The 19,925-nt window shown below is 55.6% G+C and overlaps 4 protein-coding genes across 4 annotated transcripts; all 4 read right to left on the reverse strand.

The window, feature by feature from the left end:
* Positions 1-738: 738 nt before the first annotated feature.
* CFD (complement factor D) lies at positions 739-2,853 on the reverse strand. The gene is made up of 5 exons (XM_033135383.1): positions 2,558-2,853; positions 1,888-2,044; positions 1,651-1,795; positions 1,229-1,486; positions 739-963 (listed from the first exon to the last, which is right to left on the reverse strand). Exons 1-5 carry the CDS (start codon positions 2,613-2,615, stop codon positions 802-804), a joined length of 780 nt encoding a protein of 259 aa, XP_032991274.1. The 5' UTR covers positions 2,616-2,853; the 3' UTR covers positions 739-801.
* Positions 2,854-4,880: 2,027 nt separating this feature from the next.
* ELANE (elastase, neutrophil expressed) lies at positions 4,881-7,459 on the reverse strand. Its single transcript, XM_033135382.1, has 5 exons — positions 7,304-7,459; positions 6,738-6,894; positions 6,292-6,433; positions 5,345-5,575; positions 4,881-5,183 (listed from the first exon to the last, which is right to left on the reverse strand). The coding sequence occupies exons 1-5, from the start codon at positions 7,368-7,370 to the stop codon at positions 4,983-4,985; spliced, it is 798 nt and encodes a 265-aa protein (XP_032991273.1). The 5' UTR covers positions 7,371-7,459; the 3' UTR covers positions 4,881-4,982.
* A 3,090-nt stretch (positions 7,460-10,549) lies between these two features.
* PRTN3 (proteinase 3) lies at positions 10,550-13,103 on the reverse strand. The gene is made up of 5 exons (XM_033134557.1): positions 12,953-13,103; positions 12,501-12,657; positions 12,230-12,371; positions 11,428-11,658; positions 10,550-10,839 (listed from the first exon to the last, which is right to left on the reverse strand). Exons 1-5 carry the CDS (start codon positions 13,017-13,019, stop codon positions 10,615-10,617), a joined length of 822 nt encoding a protein of 273 aa, XP_032990448.1. The 5' UTR covers positions 13,020-13,103; the 3' UTR covers positions 10,550-10,614.
* A 3,926-nt stretch (positions 13,104-17,029) lies between these two features.
* Positions 17,030-19,481, reverse strand: AZU1 (azurocidin 1). Its single transcript, XM_033135146.1, is given in 7 exon segments — positions 17,030-17,250; positions 17,550-17,664; positions 17,666-17,769; positions 18,392-18,533; positions 18,974-19,023; positions 19,026-19,132; positions 19,424-19,481. Coding segments are annotated over 7 exon segments (690 nt in total). The 3' UTR covers positions 17,030-17,136.
* Positions 19,482-19,925: the final 444 nt, after the last annotated feature.

A 19,925-nucleotide genomic window follows, 5' to 3' on the forward strand; every position in this document is an offset into this window, starting at 1 on the left:
CCTATGTTCATTGCAGCATAATTAGTAATAGCCAAGATGTGGAAGTGATATCAGTGTCCAGTGATAGACGAATGGATTAAAAAGGTCATATATATATTATATATAATATATATGTATATATATAATATATATGTGTATATATATATATATATATATAGAGAGAGAGAGAGAGAGAGAGAGAGAGAGAGAGAAAGCCAAAAAAAGTATACACATTTTAAGAAAGGAAAAAACTGTATTAAAATTGTAATACACAATATATACCGATAACAAAAGATGAATACAAGTCATGTTTGACTTCTGCAATTACAAGAGGTGCTCGAAGTGGTTACCATCCGTGTAATTTTAATAGTTTTTTCCTTTCTTAAAATTGTATGCATTTGTTTTGTTGGAGCTCTCTCCTCTCTCTCTGTCTCTCTCTCTCTCTCTCTATATATATATATATATATACACACACACACATATATAGTGAAATATTATTCAATCATAAGAAAAGAACAAAATCTTGCCATTTGTGGCAACATGGATGGACCTAGATGGTATTATGCTGAGTGAAGTAAGTCAGATAAAGATAAATACCATATGACCTCACTTATACGTATGTGGAATCTAAAGAACAAAATATTAGGTTGGTGTAAACGTAATTGCGGTTTTTGCAATTATTTTTAACCTTTTAAACTGCAATTACGTTTGCACCAACCTAATAAATGAACAAACAAAATAGAAACAAAAAATAAAGTCTGACGGGATGCAGAAGTGGGTGACTTTATTGCTTCCTGGTGACTCCAGGCCCTCAGGTCCTCCTCAGGCGGCCTCAGCCCCAGCCATCACACCATCGATCCAGGCCGCGTAGCTCGCCACGCGCGTGTATATGCCCGGCTTCTTGGGGTTGCCGCACACGCGGGATCCGGAGGTGACTACGCCCTCGGCGACGCCCCCGCATACCAGCGGGCCTCCGGAGTCGCCCTGCATGGGACAGGGCCGTGAGGGCTGGTGCACCTCCGCAGGCCCTCCTGTTCTCCTGTGTTCACCTGGAGCTCCGCCACTGCAGTTCCTGTTCCTCCCCCTGGCCTCAACCTGCCCTCTCTCGCATCAATCTGCCCAGGCCCTGCCCACCACTGCAGGCCCCACCCACCAAGGCCCCGCCTTCCCAGCTCTCAGCTCGGCCCCTTCGATTGGCCCCGCCCTCCATGCAGCCCCGCCCTTCTGCTGGCTCCGCCCCACTCCGCACCTTGCAGGTGTCCCGGCGGTTGCTCTCTGCGCACATCATGCGCTCCGTGATGGTGCCGTCGTGATACCTGCGCAGGTTGCAGGTGTCTCGGTCCATCACCCGCAGGGTCAGGTACTGCAGGCGGTCGGGCTGGCGGCCCGTGTGGCTAACCACGCCCCAGCCGGCCACGTCGCAGAGCGTGCGAGCGGCCACGTCGCGGTCCTCTCGCTGCCAGGGCAGGGGCTGCACAGCTGGGCCCAGCTCTGCCTTCTCAGAAAGCTGCAGGTGGGAGGAGATGGGCGTCAGGGCTGGGGTCCGGGGGGCATGTAGCAGGAGGGACTACCGCTGGACTCGGTGGGACCTGGTGGGGGGAGGCGGGCGCCAGGTCTGGGGTCTGGGGGTGTTGGATGCAGCAGGAGGAACTGCCGCTAGACTTGGCCGACCTGCAGCAGGAGCAGGTCATGGTCGATGGTGTCGTGCCGGCTGTCCGGGTGGGGCACTGCGCGGAGTACGTCGTACAGGCGCTTAAAGGGTTCCCTCTGCGACAGCGAGTGCGCGCCCAGGAGCACCTGCACCTTCCCGTCGGCCCTGGGAGTGGGGTAGAGTCCACGTCAGAGCAAGGTCCGCACTCCAACCCCTCCCCCACTCTATAGCCCCGCACCCTCGTCCAGGCCACTCACACGTCCTCCAGGCAATGCGCTGCGCTCAATACCCACTGCTCGGCCACCAGGAAGCCGCCGCACACGTGTTTGCCATTCACCTGCACCGAGGCCATGTAAGGCCGTTGGTGGGAGTTGGCCTCTCTGCCGCCCAGGATTCGGCCGCGGGGCTGCGCCGCTGGGGATGGGCAACAAGCGCGTGAGGACGTAGGGGATGCCTGCAGCCCAGCCCACAGACGCCGTTTCCACACCCCAGGCCGCTCTACCCGCCTCAGACCTGGAATTCCATCCCTGGATCCCCACACCCCAGCGTCGCAAGCTCAGATGCCTGGGGGCCTGGGAAGGATAGGGAATGCCAGGGTCTGGGGCACATTCCGTCACACACAATGAGCAGCACGGGTTCTATTTAAACCTAAGAAAAGTCCCAAGAAAAGTGGAGCTGACAGGACCAACACTCCTGCTGGCCTGTTCGGCCCGCCGGCCGCCAGTTTCCACTGTAGAACTGCGCATTTCAGATCCAAGTTTTGAGAATTCCTGGACTTTCAGAGTCTTCCATTCACAAGGACACTGACCCCTTCTGCCCACCGAGAGGGGCTGGGAGACAGTCCTGTGTGACAGAGGGGGTCCCTGGCTGACTGCTCTGTAGGCGGGTGGCCCCTAGCTGGTCCACTCCAGTTACAGGTTCACTCACCGCATAGAGCTGCTCCTAGGAGGATCAGAGCCGCCAGGTGCACTGAGAGGTTTGCCATGATGCTGCTGTTACCGCCACACTGATTCAGGCGGGGTCCTGGGACACTCTTATGAGGGTGGAGGGGGTGGTGGCTGCCACAGGCCCTGTCTGCTGGGTGGGCAGTCACCCAGCTAGGAAAGAAAAGCCCGCCCCCGCCGGCCCGCTTCACTCTCCTCTGGGTGGGGTTCTCTCCTGCTGTACTTTGCACCACAAGGGGTGCCTCCTGCCTCCGTGCACCTGGCCCAGGGTTGGCTCTGGTGTGGTGAGCAGCCCAGGGTTGGCTCTGGTGTGGTGAGCAGCCCCTTAGGGTGGGCAGAAGCAGGGCGAAGGGACAACCCACACCCACGCCCCCAGAGCACCCCTCCAGCCCCAGGTTTCGAAACAGCAGCTGGAGGCCACGGTTTATAAACAACCCACTTCCTCATTTTTTTGCTCCTCCCTTTTCTCTCTTCCTTTTCCAGCTTGGAGGGGGTAGGAGGAAGGTCACCCCACACCCTTGTCCCATTGCTGCAGCTCTGGAGCCTGATACCCCAACAAGCAGGACATTAGAAAGGTGGTGTGTAGGGGCAAGTGGAAAGACTGTGCCTTCAACAAGGAAATTTAAATGGAAAGTTCAGTGTCTGCCTTTAGGTGTGGCTTGATCCAGGTGCCTTGAACAATGTCAGGCCGCTGTCTCTGGTTTCTCCTTCCTCCTTGATGGCTTTTCTCCTAACCAGGCTCCAGCGTTGTGGCCTCAGAGGCCCCAGACTCAGCCCAGTGGCTCAGTGCCCCCCCTCCGCAATTCCCCATCACTCCAGCCAGTGTCTCCAGGCTGTCTCTGATTGGCTGAGTTTGGATCACATGCCCCCTCCCAAACCAGTCACTGCAGGCAGGGGATGGCAGGTTCTGATGAGCAGAACTCGGGTCACATGACCCTCTCTGTAAGGTGGGGATGGGGGATCAACATCTCATGTACCTATTGGGGGGGGGTGATGGGACCAGAAGGGGGGGATGGACCTCATATGACCCCAGTGGGAACAGTACACAATACTTTCCCCTTTTTTTTTCCTTCCTCACAGCGGATTATTTCATACATACAGAAAAAATTAGAAAATAACATGTGATCTGTTAGATCCTAACATATTTCCTTATTAAAATCAGTTCTGAACAAATGCCCATGAGGATATGAGGTCCAAATTATGTGAGTAAGAGTGTTTAAAATTGCAACAAAATTTGGAAACCACCCTGGAAGATGGGGCGGTTCAATAAATAACCCTGATGGTCCCCAGATGTCATGTGGATGTGGAAAGACTGCCTGCGTATAGTATTGAGTGGAAAAAGCAATTGCATGGCAGATGGTCACATTTCTGAGCAGCTGTTCCTTGGAGAGGTGGGATAAGGGGACACCCTGCGGGAAGAGCAGTCAGGCAGAGGGGACAGCCAAAGCAAAGGCCCTGAGGGGGACCTAGGCTTCTGAGCTCCAGCGGGAAGGTATTGGGGGCCAGGGGACAGAGAGGGGAGAGGAGATTCATCCCAAACTCATGGCGTGTGTGGGGGACAGCATTACCTGATGGTATTTCTCTATTTGCTTGCTTAAGTGATTGTTTCTTCCCCCACTGTCAGACTGTGAGCTGCGTGATGGCAGAGGCCATATCTGTTGTGGTCCCTGCCTGTGGCCCCAGGAAGGTAGAAGAGGGGTACAGGCTGGTCCCCTCTTTCAGGGCTGCAACTTCCATCTGGTCTGGGGGATGCCTTGGAAATCATCTGCTCTGCCCTTCCCCCTTTGGCAGAGTAAAATGCTGGGGAGGTGAAGGAGGGCTCGTCTGTGTCACCCAATGAGACCCCAACCCCCCTTACCATACAGCACCTCACTCCTCCCCGCAGGGAAACGGAGGCTCAGAGACAGTGAGCAAGTTGCCCAAAGTTAGAGCTTGGACTCAAAGCCAGGCTCCCGAACAGGGCTTCACCTCTCTTGCTCTGTAAAACAGGGCACTGACGGGACCGGCCACAAGGGCTGGAGCCTCAGAGGGCTGGATGAGCGAACACTTGCAAAGACTGAGAATGATTCCTGCACCTGGTAAGCACTCAACGAACACCTGCTACAGTGCTTTGTGTCATCACCACGTGCAATGCTAATTTAATCACACAAAACCCGGTTTTACATGAGGGAAACCAGAAATGGCAACTGGCATTCTTTGTGGAGGGTGGAGAAGGAACTTACTCCAATGCTCATACTCGTGAGATTCCCAAGATGCTCTCATGACTGCTTTCAACGCCCAATTACACAACCAACACCAAGACACAGTCTACAAAACAGAGGGTTTTTATTGTGCCAGATGCTGCATAACGGAGCGTGGGAAGGCCCCAGCCAGGGGCAGGTGAGGTGGGGTGACAGGGCCAGCCCCTTCTAGCGGATCCTGCTTGCAGGGTCCCTGGGGTGGAGATGGGGCTGGTCACCGGGGCTGCGAATGATGGAGTTGATCCAGTCGGCAAACTGCGCGACGGGGGCAAAGGCGTCTGGGTACAAGCCGGAGCCACAGCTTCCCCGGATGAAGGAGTCAATCCCATGGATCAGCCCGTTGCAGACAAGAGGCCCACCGGAGTCCCCCTGTGTGTGGAGCCAGACTAGGTGGGGAGGCTGGGCTTCCGGGGCTCCCCACCCACTGCCCTTCAGAGTTGGGAAGTCTTTCCCAGGGTCTGGCTGCAGTTCCACTTGCTGCAGTCTGGGCAGGAGTGAGGGTGGAGTGGTGAGGGGATGCGGGTACTTACGAAGCAGATGCCTGCCCGCCGGCGAGGCACCATTGTGCACACATTTGTGGGGCGGCAGAGGGATGTTACCACGGTCACGTTGAGCTCCTGCAGGACTCTGGGTGGTGGCCGGTTGGTGCCCAACCGGCCCCAGCCCATGGCTAGGCACTGCACCCCATTGCCCACGCCTTGGTCCTGATCGGGCAGCTGGGCCACCTGCACATTGGCATTGATGGTGGCTGACCCATTGAGCTGTAGTGGGCAGGGCAGAGGACAGGAGAGTCACACAGGGAGGTGGGCACCGGCCCTCCCCTTTCTGGGCCTCAATTTCCCCACATAAGGTCCCACCATGGTTCTGGGATTTTACGGAGTAGGCTGCCCACCCAGTGAGATGCTCCCCACCCTCAGTCTCAGTTTTCCCATCTCTGAAATAGGAACAACAACAGTGGCTCAGGGCGTCCCTGGATGTGTATTGAGAGGAGTAAACATACATACTCAATATAACAAGCTATGGGCAACACCAATGACAACGAAACCGTATTCTAAAACATTCCAGAGAATAATCATAACTCTGCCAGCAGTGGGGAAGGGAGGGTTTCTCCCTCCAGTTTCCCTTCAGCCCAGATGTGGGGAATTTTGCCATTTCACAAAGGCAGGAACAGTCCCTGGGCACAGGGCCATCAAACACAAATAATCATAACATTTTGTTGATTGACAACTAGATCTCTCTGTGTCTAGATCTCTCTGTGTCTTCTCGTTCACTCTCTCAACAGCTTTGCCAGGAGGGGCTTGTTTCCCCAGGTTACATGAGTGGAAACTGAGGCACAGAGACGAACTATCAAGTTAGAGCCGCATGTGACCTCCAGTGTTTCCGCTCTGTCTCTGCCCTTTCCAAGCCTTTGGCCCTGGGCCTTTGCACCTGCCGGTCCCCTGCCTGGGCATCACTTCCCACCCCACTGGCCTTGCACCTTCAGAATCACGATGTCGTTCAGCAGCCTCTCGGGGTCGAAGCCATTTTCAAAGACTTGCTGGATGGCAAACGACTGTTGGGTGGGCTCACGCTGCCCCAGGTTGTGTGCCCCCAGCACCGCCCGCACCCTCTGGAAGTTTCTATAGGCAAAATGGGTGCAGGAGGTGATTCGAGGTGGCCCCAGGCGTTGGGGGTAGCTGAGAGACTCCAGAGCTCAGCCAAGCCCGGCTCTACACCCAGGGGTAGCATCGCCACCCTGGGCAGATGCTTGGGCTCATTGGCTGAACGCCCCCACTTGGGCCTGGTAGGGGAGATGCGTTCATGGGGGACCCCTGGAGGAGCCTGGGCCCTGGTCTCACTCTCCCCCTTTGACAGATGTGGAAACAGAGGGTCTGAGAAGGGAAGACACACGGGGTGGCGAGGGCAGGGAAGGCGATCACTCACATGCCGTTCACACAGTGCGCGGCCGACATGACAAAGTTCGGGGCCACCAGGGTGCCACCGCAGAAGTGGCCTCCTTGCCGCTGCAGAGACACCATGAAGGGCCATGCGTGGGGCTGGGCCTGCCGACCACCCACGATCTCAGAGGCTAGCGCGGGACCTGGGGATACGTGGAGGCGGGGGTAGTGAGTGCCACGCAGGAGCCCCACCTGCTGAGCCAGTCAGCCCTTGAACTCTCACCAGGAACCCACAGATCAGGGCTCTTCATGTGCCAGATGAGGAAACTGAGGCACAGAGAGATAGGGGGCCTCCTACTGCCCCCTGCCAGGGCACAGCTAGATCTGGATTTAATTTGGCTTTGCAGTCCCCAGAGCATGCCCAGTGATGCCCCAGTTCAAACTCTGGGCTCTTCACCACTCTGGACCTCGGTCTCTTTCTCTGGAAACAGGTCTCCCCATCCCAGCCATCACCTCCCCATGAGGGTGAAGAGGCCACGCAGGTTTAGGGCACAGTGGAGAGGCAGGAATGGAGGCCGAGAGAGAGATGGACAGACATGTGGCCCCACTCACCGCCCAGCAGCATGGTCAGCAGGATGGAGGTGAAGGTAGGACCGGACGGTCTGCAGCTTTGGGTCATGGTCGGGCGGGGGCTTTGATGTCTGTGCACCCCCGTGCCCACCGGGCCTTCTTATGGCTTGATGCCTGGGACCGTTGCATTGCCCCACTTCCTTTCCCCACCTCCAGGACAAGGGCGATGATGGGAAGACAGTGGGGGTGGGGGGAGGGGGCGGCGTGAGGGGCCTGGGTTGGCTCCAGATAAAATTCAGGACACACAATTAAATTTGAAATCAGATAAACAATGTTTTTTAGTGTGTGTCCCAAATATTATACTTATTTAGGAACTTAGTCATTGTTTACCTAGCATTCAAGTTTAACTGGATGTCTTATATTTTTGCTAAATCTGGCAAGCCTAGGCCCAAAGGGCGTTGGCTGGTTTCCCCACTTGCCTTAGTTTACCCAGGGCACAGGGGTGATGGAGGACTGCTGGGTCCCACTTGAGAAGAGGAAACTGAGGCACAGCGAGGTGTTCCCCCATGAGTTCCTACACAGTGACACGGTGGGTAAGCTAGGCTTGAACCCAGGCCCCACAGTTTCCAGCTGGAGGGTGATTTGCTCCACCTTCCTCTTGGGGCTTGGCCTGCCAACCTCTCTTTGATTGTTGCCCACAACAGGGACTCCCTCCCACCCAGGGCCACATCAGTCTCTGGCTGCCAACAGACGTTCTGGGAAAGAACCCCTTCTCTCTGAGTTTTGCTGAACTCCCTTCCCTCCTGAAGTTGGAGAGCTTCTGCTGGGCCAGTGGAAGAATTCAATCCGAACAACAAGGCCCAACCCCCACCCCATGGCCTGGTTCCTCTTCCCACCTCCCCCAGGATGCTCCAGCTGCAACGGCCATAGCCAAGGCTGTCGCAAGAAGCAACGTTCTCCTGGCCCGGAGCAGGGTTCAGGGGAGGGAAACAACGGATCCATCGGCAGGAAGAGGCAGGCGGGAGCACCAGGGGTGCCCGGAACCAGAGCTGGAATCCTGTTCGTCCCTGGGTCGACCCCGATGCATGGCCACGAGCAAACAAACTCCCTTCTCTCTCAAGTAAGGATGACAGCACTGCGCTCCCAGACCCTGGCGCACAGCAAGCACTCCATGTCTGCCCTTCATTCCTCCCGTATCAACCAGTCCTACCCCGCTCCCTGCTTGGCAGGGCTCCCACCCAATTGCATTAAAGTTATCATAGAGCACTGAGTAAGCACCTGCTGGATACACAGTCCTGTTTCCAGTCCTGGAATGGGGGAGAGTGGAGGAAGCCATGTCTTTGGGGGAAGAGTGGCTCAGGCAGAAAGACCCCATTTAACCAAAGCTGCATTTATCGATCACCACCTGTATACTATGTTCCCACATCTCATGGTGGTCAAGCTTATATCCTGGTGTGGCCACTTGCCCACTACATAACTTCAGGCCACTGACTTAACTCTTCTGTGCCTCAGTTTCCTTTTCTGTAAAAGGAAAGTTATAATAATAGGCTCCATCACATAGGCTGTCCCAAGGATTAAATGAATGAACATTTGTAAAGATTTTGGATAAGAAAGTGATATCCTGGAGGGTTTGTTAGCCATTAACCACCTCCAGGAGGGCAGGATGGTGATTGTCTGGTGGGTATAGGCTAGGATGCGAACACTGGGCTTCTAATTTGCAATCAGAGTAGTGGCGACACTGGCGACACCCTTATAATGAGTCATGGAGCTTACAAGTAAGACGCGCGCATTTTTAGGTCTCAGTTACAGCCCAGTAAGAAAACAATGATTTGAGTGCCTTTCCCCACTGCTGGAGGCCTGGGGATCCCTGAGCTATAGGAAGCAACCCCGTACAGCTGTGGTCACCAGCAGCAGAGACTACCCCCACACCCTCCCCTCAAGGAATCCCTTTCACCCTGAGGCCTTCCAAGTGTGTGCTGATCATCCTGCTTGTTATTCCCATGGGCTTCTTTCAACAGCTCAGCTAACCTCTGGCAAATCCACCCAACACCTCCCTAAACCCCACCAATTCCCACTATTGGGTCTGGTCTCTGCTGTGTAGGGCTTCCCTGGGTCATCTTTCACACACATCAGCCCCAGAGAACCCTCCTGGCGGTGTTTTTGTTGGTCTTTCTGTTTCCAGCATTCCCTCTAGCAAAACTCTTCTACCCCCAACACTGTGGGCTTTTTATAGAAACCGCTTCCCCGCCTTGGGCCCCTGGGAGATGCAGGGAATTCCCAGCAGGGAATTCCCCTGACACTCATTAGCTTATATTTCCCAGGATTCATCCAGGTCCCCTGTCTCCGCACACATTTTCTCCTGGTGCTGCTGGTGTAAACCAGTCATAGCACCTACACTGGGGTGGTAACTGAGGTATAAAAGAGTTGCAGAACTGGGCAGGCCTGGGAATTCTCGTTCTTGCTTGTATTTTGTACGCTGCCACCAGGTGGTGGCAGAGTAAATCAATAACGAAAGATCCGCCTTCCAATTCCAGTGTGTCCCATGAGCAGTTTGGCCCCTCTCTCTGAGCCTCATTCCCATGGCCATTTGCCCACTGGCCAATGACCTCTACCGCTCCCTGCCTCAGGCCTCTCCTCTAGGCTTACCCCAGTTCATATCTGTGGTCTGGCATCCTCTATTCCCACCACCTCTCTGAACTCTCCTCCCCCACCACCTTGCCTTGCTCCATTCCAGCTGCAGTGCAGCCTTGCAGTCCCTCTGCCCTCGCTATGCCCCTGTCTGGGGGCCCTTCCCCTCCTGTTCCTGTTTGTGCATTGGCAGTCACCTCAGTCATTGCCGCCTCCTCCAGGAAGCCTCCCTAATGGCTGCTCTGCCTGCCTCTGACCGGGGAGGAGCCCCACAGGCCCCAGGCATTCTCTGTTACCACAGCCTGGTCTTCCAGCAGCCTCACCACACACCCCCAGCTGGAGACACAGAGCTGGAAATGACACCCCCCAGCCTTGAGGGTCAGGGTGAAGCTCCGTGGACAGTTCTGGGAAATGTCTGGGGTGACTCCCTTTTCCAGACAATGAAACTGGGCCACAGAGATGGACAGCAGCTTGCACAGGGCCATAGCAGCGGGGTTGGATTAGATCCCATGTCTGTGGGCATGGGAGGGTGGGGAGAATGCACTGTGACCTGAGCCCTCCACGGACCTCCAGGCCTTGGCTCCAAATCCCCATCCCGAGTCTGGGGTCTGGGGACTCACATGCTGGGGACACTCTCCCACATTCGCGACAGACACGAGCCAGAGGGGGGTTTCAAGTTTTATTGATGTCACCATGGGCTGAGCACCGGCCCCCTCCCTGTCCTGTTAGGGCTTGCTGTCTGGCCTCAGCCCTGGGGCATCAGTCTGGAAGGGGAGGCTCGGGGGCTGTCCTCGGCCCCCTGCGCTTCTCAACACGGATTGAATCCAGTCCACGTAGAGGGACACTCGAGCGAAGAAGTCGGGGTACTGGCGGGTAGCGCACTCCCGGATCAAGAAGGAGTCCACGGCCTGGATGACGCTGTCGCAGATCAAGGGGCCGCCTGAGTCCCCCTGTGAAGTGTGGGGACAGGTCACTCAGTCACCCAGGACTTGGCTACGTCAGGGAAAGGGTGGCTGAAGACGACCTAACGCCATTTACGGGTAAAATGTTTCCAGTCCAAAATTTTCTTTAGGACACGTGGACGAGAGAGGGAGATGAGGCCACTCTGGAAGACAGCAGGCGTTTCTTCCAGAGTGGCCTCATCTGTATACCTGGATCCCTGGATTGAGACTAGGCTAGTCACCCACACCTCCCCAGGTCTGAGAGGGCCCCAGGAAGGGACAGTCCCCAGACCTATGAGGGCCACCAGGTATGACCTGAGCGGCCCCCTCTGTGCCTGTGGGAGCTGAGGCTGTTCCATGGATCATCCTCTGAACCCTCACAATGGGTGTACCCTCCTTCCAGATGGGGAGACTGAGGCCCAGCCTGCAGCTGCTCAGTGAAGAGGAAGTGGATTCGAACTGCAGCCTACCACCCACCCTCCTTCCCCTGGGTGGCCGCTGGAGCCTCCTCTGCTCCAGGGCAGCTCCAGCCTCTAGGGAGGTCCCTCAAGCCATCCAAACGCGGTGTGGGGCACTGGGAGCTGAGCGGATACATACGAAGCAGATGCCAGCTTTGCGACGGGGAACAAAGGTGCACACATTATGTGGCCGGCACAGGAAGGTGACCACGGTGACATTGAGCTCCTGCAGGACGTGGGGCAACGGCGCACGGGTGCCCAGCCTGCCCCAGCCCATGGCCAGGCACTGAGTGCCGTGGGGCAGCTGCTGGTCCTGCTGGGGGAGCTGGGCCACCGCAACCTGGGCGTTGAGGTTGGCCGGGCGGTCCAGCTGGGGCAGGGAGAGAGTGGGTGGGCAGTGAGACCCTGTCTACAGGCCCCATAGCCACCCCCTCCTCACATCCAGCCATGTCCTGACCACCCCAAAGTGCCTCCTCTGGGCTTTTGCACATGCTGTTCCCTCCACCTGCCCCCTTCTCACTCACTCTCAGGTTCTACCTTGGAGGTCACCTCTTCCAGGGAGCCTACCCTGATTGACCTTCCAAACTCTGCCAGAGCTGTTTTACAGTCTCTGACACTGCGGGCCTCCCCTTGTAGCATTTGTCACTATGGCATGCATTCACTTACAAAGCAATTATTGAGTGCCAACTGTATGCTCCATCCTCTCCTAAACCCTGGGGATCCTACCTCCAAGAGGATGACAAACATATAGTCAAGGGAAATGATGACATGGTGAACCATAAATCAGGGCTGTCGTTCCTGCTAGGGTGAGGGGAGCCCTTGCTAAGAAGGTGAGGTTGGCACCTAGGCTGGGAACTACTGTCTGAATGGCTCTCTCCCTGCCAGGCCTGCTGTGTATCAGGCCATGTACCAGCTGATGAAGGATCAGCCAGCCCACCCACCTGCAGGAGGAGAATGTCGTTGAGCTTCTGCTCAGGGTCGTAGTTGTTGCCAAACTGGCGAGCGATGGAGAACCTCTGCTGGCTGGGCTCAGCATTCTGCAGGTTGTGGGCCCCGAGCACCACCTCCACCAGGGCGGGGGGCCTGCAGGGTCAGGGCACTCATGCCTCGGCCCCCACGTCCTCCACTCCCCACCCCAAAGAGCACCCTTAGGCCCAGGGTGCAGCCCCCTTGGTGACAGACCCAGGCAGGGCCGCCTCCCCCCTCACTTACATGTTCTGCAAGCAGTGGGCCGCGGTCAGCACAAACCTCGGATGGATCAAGGTGCCCCCACAGAAGTGGTTTCCTGCCACCTGCAGTGATGCTATGTAGGGTCGTGAGTGGGGCTCCGCTTCCCGGCCACCCACGATCTCTGCGGCCTGTGCTGCCCCTGAGGATATGGGCGTCGCAGCTGTCACTTTTCCCGGCTGGGCCCATCCCCACCCACCTCCCTGGGAGGGAAGCACTGTCCATTTTGCAGATGGAGAAACTGAGTCAAATGTCCCAGAGCTCCACCTTGCTCCCTTCTCCCTCCCCTTGAGGCCTTCATCCCAAGCAGTGAGTGGGTCCTGGCCTGCTCCTGCCTCAGTCTCCCTGTCTGCGCCGTGAGGGCGTTGGGCTGGCCGTCGTGGGTGGAATCAGCAAAGCCTGGCTTGTTGGACTGAGGAGCATGTGGCCCCACTCACGGGCCAACAGCATGGCCAGCAGGACCAGGGCCAGAGCAGCGCCGGAGAGTCTGTCGCTTTGGGTCATGCTTGGGTGCAGGCTCTGGGATTCCCCGGCCTGCCCATCCCTCTTATAGCCCAATGTTCAGAGGCCGTTGGGGTTGCCCCACGCCTGGGCTGGGCATCCCCACTTCCTCCTTCCAACTTTGGGGCCACAGGGAGCTGGTGGTTGAACAACACTCCAGGAGGACGTGGAGAGTTAAGCTCAGGGCCCTGACTCCCCTGTGAGTGTGGGAAGCCCACCCCATTCCGGGATCCCCTGGACAAAGGGCAGCATAACAGCCCTCAGTGGGGCACACATTCCACCCTCCATACCTCCCCCCATGGGATCCCTTGGCCCCAGCAAAGCGGGATATGGCTGGCGTGTCCAGGCGCTAGAGTGAGCCCCACTCATGGGGACTGGAAAAGCGACGGGAAGAGCAGTGGGAGCCACAGAGGCGTGTGACCACCTGAGACCCAAAAGAATTCACTGTTCCCTCTAAGGCAGAGTTCTCGCCCAGGTGACTGTGCTCCCAGGGGACACTGGGCCTTGTTTAGGGACATCTGTGGTTGTCAGGACCGGAGGAGCTCCTGGCATTGAGTGAGTGGGGCCAGGGATTCTGCTCAACCCCCCACCATGCCCAGGATTGGGGGGGGGGGCAGACAACCGCCCTGTCCCAGTGTTCACGAGGCTGAGGAGAAGAGATCTTAGTTAATTATTTGGGAAAAACTTGAGTTCATTCCCTGCTCACAGTAAATACCAGAATAAACCCCAATAGCCACACGGTATAAACCAGGGTGGCCCCAGTACTTCCTCCCTCCTCCCACTCGGGCTGTGTACTAAATGTGAGCAGCCTCCTAGGACCTCAGAGTCAAGTGGGTATGGAGTGTAGTCTCTTGGATCAGCAGAACCTCTGACCCATGGGTTAAAGGAGGGAGGCGCTGACACTCTCCACAATGGACCCTGAACACACGGTGCTCACGAGAGAAGCCGGACACACAAGGCCACACAGTGTGTGATTCCACTTATGGGAAACGTCCAGAACAGGCGCGTCCACAGACAGGACGTGGGTTAGTGGTTTCGGGGGATGGTAGCGGGGATGAGGCTTCCTTTTTGGGGTGAGGGAATGTTCTGGAACTAGATAGAGATAGTGGTTACATAACACTATGAATGCACCAAATGCCACTGAATTGTTAAACGGGCAAGTCACATGGCTTATAAAGTATGTTTCAATAAAGCTTTAACCAAAAAAAGAAAAAGAAACACACACACACAAACCCTGCTAGATGATGCACCCATGAAGGGGGAGCCTCCCTGCAAAGTCTTGGGGTCATTCACCGGCAGGGAGATGGTCCAGGGTCCCCCTGACCAAGTGCTCTGCTCCAGGTGTGCATCACACCGAGGCCTGGGGGCAGGCAGGTGAGTACAGGATGGGGGCTGCCTGCAGGCAGAGGGAATAGGGGATGTGAAGGCTCCTGGCTGGGGCAGGAGTGGGGCGTGGGGAGGGGGAGGCGTGACTGTAACGGCAAGGAAGCCTCTGGGGCCTCAGGGGGTAGGACTGGCGGGTGGAGGGGAAGCTGTAGCCTTCCCACTCCAAGTGTTGGTGGTGTAATTAGCAACGGGGCCACAGGGGCGGGAATGTGGGTCCATGGGGTCACTAGGACTCAGGCGAGGAGGGAAAGAGAGCAAGCGGGGCCCAGTCTGTGTCTGTCTCTTTTTCGTCTCTTCTCCTTAAAAAAGAAAAATACTCTTTTCTTGAGTGTGTCAATGTGGGTGACTCCAAGCTGGAGGACCACACGCTCTTGGACCCCAACCCCCTCAGGCCTCAGTTTCCCCATCTGAACAATGAGTAGGCAGTGACTTGATCTGTCTAAACTCCAGCTAGAACCCCTGCACCGATCTGGGCTCCTGCACTGCCACTGACATTCCTCTCTGGGCCTCGGTCTCCCCATCTGTGAAATGGGTTAATGGCAACGCAACTAACCTTAGTGGTGGGTCAGTCTGGGCAAACACTGGGGGCTCCTGGTGTCAGTGGGCTGCATTGGGGGCACTGGCACTCAGGGCAGAGGACTGCAGAGCCCCACAGACCCCGACACCACGCAGCTCGGGGCAGAGCTCTGGCCCCCTTTGTACGGGTCGCAGGTTCAAGGTGTTAATGGGTCATGGCGCACACGCTATCTACAAGCCTTGCAAACCAGGCAATTCGTGGCCCAGTCCATGATACAGGGGTTGCCTCTTGCAACTCAGATCAGCAACATTAAGGCTCAGCTATAATGCAGCGCTCCCTCCAGCACAAAGAGGTGTACTGCTCTTCTTTAACTTATTGTTAGCTTTTAAGCTTGATTTCTGCCCCCACATAATCCAAGCATCTAAAAGACATGTAAAAAAGACTGGAAAGTCTTGTTGCAGCTCCACCCCCTCCGCCACCAAGTAAACTAACTGGGTGTCCTGGGCTTCTGGGTGCTCTGATCTGTAAAAGAAAGTGTAACACACACACACACACACACACACACTGTTTGTCTCCACTGTCCCGTGAAGACCCCTTGGGTCAGTGAACAAGGAGCCTCCACCCTTTAGACAGCTGCATAATGAACCAGACTTTGAGCATTCTGTGTCTCCTCCTGGGGACACTGGATTGTTTTCAGTCTCTTTTCCTTCTAGCCATGTGGTAGGATCTATCCTTGTACACTTGTCCTCCACACAGTACAGGGTGACAGATGGGGTCAACCCCAAGGTGGCGCTGCTGGCTCAGAGGCCCCACATCGGTCTTTACCAGGAGGGCACCCCAGTGACGTGCCCGCCCCCAGGCAGATGCCCACAGTGTTCTCAAACTGCAGGATTTTTGCACATCCCACAGGTTGAAAAATAAAATGGTGTCTTCACAGAGGTCTGCTCACATTTCTCATATAATCAATGAAGGTAAAGTTGTTTCTGTGTCTTCAAGGTTCTTTTTTTTTCTTTGCTGTAAACCATCTGTTTACATCCTTTACCCATTTTTATACTACTGGGTTGCTGTTTTTTTCTTATTGAGTACAAGTGGTCATTATATATTAGACTTATTACAATTGTATTTTATTATGCATTATTAACTATATGCATTTTAAATATATATAAGTATGTAATGTAGTGATGTATAATAAATAATGATATATATTATTTAAATTTTTATATTAACAAAAAACTTTTTCCCCCCTTTCTTCTGCGTCCCCCCAACACTCCGGTTCAAGCCGTTGTTTCTCAGCCTAGTTGTGTAGGACACAGCTCCCTGGCCCACGCTGGTGTTATGAGCCTTGCGCTCTCCCCAGCTGAGGCAGTCAGTCGCTGGTCGTCGGTCGGCCGCTCACAGCAGCTCACGGGCAGCTGGCCACTGACACTGGCCGCCAGCCACTGGCTGCTCCTGGCAGCACTCAGCAGCCGGCAGCAGCTCATGCCAACCTCTGGCTGCTCACCACAGTCCAGCTCTGGAGTTGTTGTTCACAATCTTAGCTGTAGAGGGCGCAGCTCACTGGCCCATGTAGGAATTGAACTGGCGACCTCGGTGCTAGGAGCATGCTGCTCCAACCACCTGACCCACCCGGCTGGCCCCTTTAACAAAAAAATTTAGTTTAATAAACTATCGTATGTAATATATAATTCTATTGACATATTATTTCCATATAATTACATTTATTATTTAACAACATTATTTACATTTTAGCATTTTAACTCTTCCTATATTAGGCACATGAGCCTTCTGTGATTCAAGTGGCAGGCAGTCTTTGGCCAGTGTCCTGTGTGTGCCTTTTGACTTTGCTGCACAATATAATATATTCTTGACCTAAATGAGAGGTAGTTAAGGGGGCCCCAGACCTCACAGCTTTGGGTTCAGAGCCCACATTGGTTATGTAATGTCAGGTGAGTTGCGCACCTTCTCTGAGCCTCAACGCTCCCTCCATTCCCTGGTTCTCAGTGAGGGGAGGCCACACAGCCTGTAAATGCTCCTGAACCCCCGCCCCCAGCCCTTCCCTGGCAAAGTAGAGACCAGGTGCAGAGGAAAGAATAAATAGGACAGCTGCTTTATTAGAGTCACAACCACACAGGTTGGGGGTGGGGGTGTCAGAGGTGGGGGTCACAGTCCCCCCATGGCTTTGGTAGGTGAGGGGTTTACTACAGAATCAATCTAATATCAGAAGAGCGCCACGTGGGCGAAGAAGTTGGGGCCCCTGCCACAGGGCTCCATGGAGAAGGAGGCCACACTGTATGCCAGGCTGTTTCGGATGAGAGGGGTGCTCCTGTCTCCCTAGAAGAGCAGCAGAGGAGTCAGGTCACCCTCAGGCCCAGCTCCCCATTCTACTCCCCCCCCCAAACTGCAGAGCTGGCAGCTGTCCCCACAACTTCAGCCTTTCTTCTGCAACCCCCAACTGTTGTCCCAACCCCACATGTTCTCCTGCTGTTAAAACAGTCGAATCTGTGAAACATGCAGTTCTAATTCCATACTGAATCCCAGGGACTTGTTTTCTCCCAACACGGGAGCTCCTGATCTCTCAAGACCCCTCCTCCTGCCATGGGGAGCCCTTGCCTGGTTGTACCTGGCCTTACCTGGCAGATGCTGCCCCGGCGGGTGAGGATGCCAGTGCACACATTGCTGGGGCGACACTGGTCCGAGGGGGTCACGGTGACATTGAACACCCTTGGGAAGTGGGACGCTCTTGAGTCCCCAGCCTGCCATCTGGCAGTTAGTGCCGGCTTCCACTGTGTCATTCTGCTGGGGCAGTGGTACCAGTGCCACTCTGCTGGGAAGGTTGGCTTCACCATCCAGCTGGGGAGTGAAACTGAGTCAGGAAAGAGCGGAACTCAGGACTAGAGCCTCATGGGGCCCAGCAGGGAGCCAGAGTAGCAGCAACATGAATTTTGGTCTGTAAGTGGTTTGGGTTCAAATCCCAGCTTGGACATAACAATCAATAATCAATGAAAGAATAGTCAATAATTCCTACCACGAAGGTGGTTGAGAGGATAAAACAAGACCCTGAAGGTAAGGGACTTGCCCAAGAAAAGTAGAACAAGCCACCATCCCCATTAAACTGGCAAAAAATAAAAATAAAAAACCCATAATCCCCAGTGTTGGTAAAGCTGTGGAAAAAGGGGCAGTTTTTAATTCTGCTGGTGGGGAGGGTAAGCTGGCCCAGCTGTTCCATCTGCCTTGGAGAGATGTTTACAAGAAAACACATATACTATTTAATGGGATTCTGTCATAACAAAAACATCTGGAAATGCCTTGACTGCCCAGCTACAAGAGGCTGGATAAACAGATTGGGGGATGGCTGTACACTTTGCTGCAGGGTTTAAACCACCAAAGGAAATGAAAAGAGGCCGCATCCATGTGGTTCCTCTCTCCCTCAGCCCCTCAGGCTGTCGCTGCCCCCTTGTGACCCCTGTCCCACCTGCAGGAGCAGCAGGTCATTCAGATTCTCCTGGGGGTCATAGCCATTCTCGCTGATGGGCCTGAGGAAGAACCTCTGCCTGGAATTCTCCTGCCACCTCAGGTCATAGGTCCCCAGCACCACGGTGGCAGTTCCAGAGTTCCTAAGAGTGGGTGGGGAGAGCAGTGGAAGACACCAGGCTGGGACGGCCCTGGGGGGGGGGCACATGGAAATGCCCCAACCTTCCACACCCACCCTGGGACCCCAAGCACTGCCTGGGAGCAAGCTTGCAAATACCATAGGGAATTACCAGCCTACTGGCCGGCAGCCCAGGAGCCAAAGGGGGGCCAGCCATGATGGTCACATCTCCCCTGTTTCCAGATAAGGAGATCGAAATTCCCCTCTCTGGGGTCCCCCATTTCCCTCTCCAATCCCTGAGCCCCTCCGCTTCATCTACCAGGCAAGCCCTATGAATCCCCTGAGTTCTCTCCTTCTCCGAGACCCCTTGCCCCACAAGCTCCTACAACCTGCGGCACCCTCTGCACCTCGGAGGCCTCTCCTCACCCCCAGGGCACACCCCCGCCCCTGCGGCCCTCTCCTCACTGGCTCTGAAAGGAGCTGGCCACTGTCAGCACAAAGCGCTGGTGAACCAGGGAGCCCCCCCGCAGAAGTGACGCCCCTGAGGCTGCATGGAGGCCAGGAACGGAGGCTCCTGCAACTTAGCCTTCCTGCCACCCACAACGTCCACAAGGGGCGCTGAGCCTGGAGGCAAGAACAGGTGCAGCTCCTGGTCTCAGCCCCACCGCTGGAGAGACACCCACTGGGCTCTCCCCTCCTTCCATAAGAGGACAGGGGGCCCCAGGGCCCCTGCACATCCCTTCCAGGACTATTCAGGGCTAGTCTGGTTGTGTGGCCTGGGTCAAGTCTTTTCCATCTCTGCACTGAGTCCAGGAGGGCAAGGACTGGGCCACTGGCACCTCACACCTGGACCTCTCCCCCTGCAGCTGGACCCCCCAGCAGAAATGGAGGCGCCTAGCATGGGCAAGCACTCACTGGCCTTAGAGGTCGCCAGCAGGCCAGCCAGCAGGGTCAGGAGGCTGAGCGTTGGCATGATGGGGCAGTTGAGGGTGTCTGGGGATGGTGCCACCCTTATACCCCAGGCCTCAGCCGTTGGCAGCACCTACCAACCAGGCACAGGGACAGCCCCTCATGGTGGAAAATGGGAAGTTGCCCAAGGCCTCCACTGCTAACTGCTCCCAGAACCTGCCTGGACTCTGCCCACTGCCCAATCTGTGCCTCAGTTCCCCCATCTGTGCAACCTGGACATGAACAGCACCCCTGCTTCCCATAGAGCTGTGGGGAGCATCAAGTGGGTTAATATGAGTAAGAGTTTTTAAGCAGCACCTGGCATGCTCAACCCCTCTTGCCTGTTCTAACCTCTCCCATGGCTCCCTAGTGCCTCAGACTCAAGTCGAGGCCCCCAACTGGGCAATGTATCACCACCACAGCCAGGTCTTGCCCTATCTCCATCACCGGGGATTAGATGGGAAAAGGA

This window comes from Rhinolophus ferrumequinum, chromosome 18, assembly GCF_004115265.2.
Source record: "Rhinolophus ferrumequinum isolate MPI-CBG mRhiFer1 chromosome 18, mRhiFer1_v1.p, whole genome shotgun sequence".
Lineage (NCBI taxonomy): Eukaryota > Metazoa > Chordata > Mammalia > Chiroptera > Rhinolophidae > Rhinolophus > Rhinolophus ferrumequinum.

Coding starts and splice junctions, on each gene's coding strand:
- CFD (XM_033135383.1), bottom strand. CDS start 2,615: ATGGCAAACCTCTCAGTGCACCTGGCGGCTCTGATCCTCCTAGGAGCA. Junction 1,796..1,887: donor GCGCATTGCCTGGAGGACGT/GTGAGTGGCCTG, acceptor CCCCACTCCCAG/GGCCGACGGGAAGGTGCAGG. Junction 1,487..1,650: donor ATGACCTGCTCCTGCTGCAG/GTCGGCCAAGTC, acceptor TCCCACCTGCAG/CTTTCTGAGAAGGCAGAGCT.
- PRTN3 (XM_033134557.1), bottom strand. CDS start 13,019: ATGACCCAAAGCGACAGACTCTCCGGCGCTGCTCTGGCCCTGGTCCTG. Junction 12,372..12,500: donor GCCCACTGCTTGCAGAACAT/GTAAGTGAGGGG, acceptor CTGACCCTGCAG/GCCCCCCGCCCTGGTGGAGG. Junction 10,840..11,427: donor GCAAAGCTGGCATCTGCTTC/GTATGTATCCGC, acceptor CACACTTCACAG/GGGGACTCAGGCGGCCCCTT.
- ELANE (XM_033135382.1), bottom strand. CDS start 7,370: ATGACCCAAAGCTGCAGACCGTCCGGTCCTACCTTCACCTCCATCCTG. Junction 5,576..6,291: donor ACGACATCGTGATTCTGAAG/GTGCAAGGCCAG, acceptor TGCCCACTACAG/CTCAATGGGTCAGCCACCAT. Junction 5,184..5,344: donor GGCGGGCAGGCATCTGCTTC/GTAAGTACCCGC, acceptor CTCCACACACAG/GGGGACTCCGGTGGGCCTCT.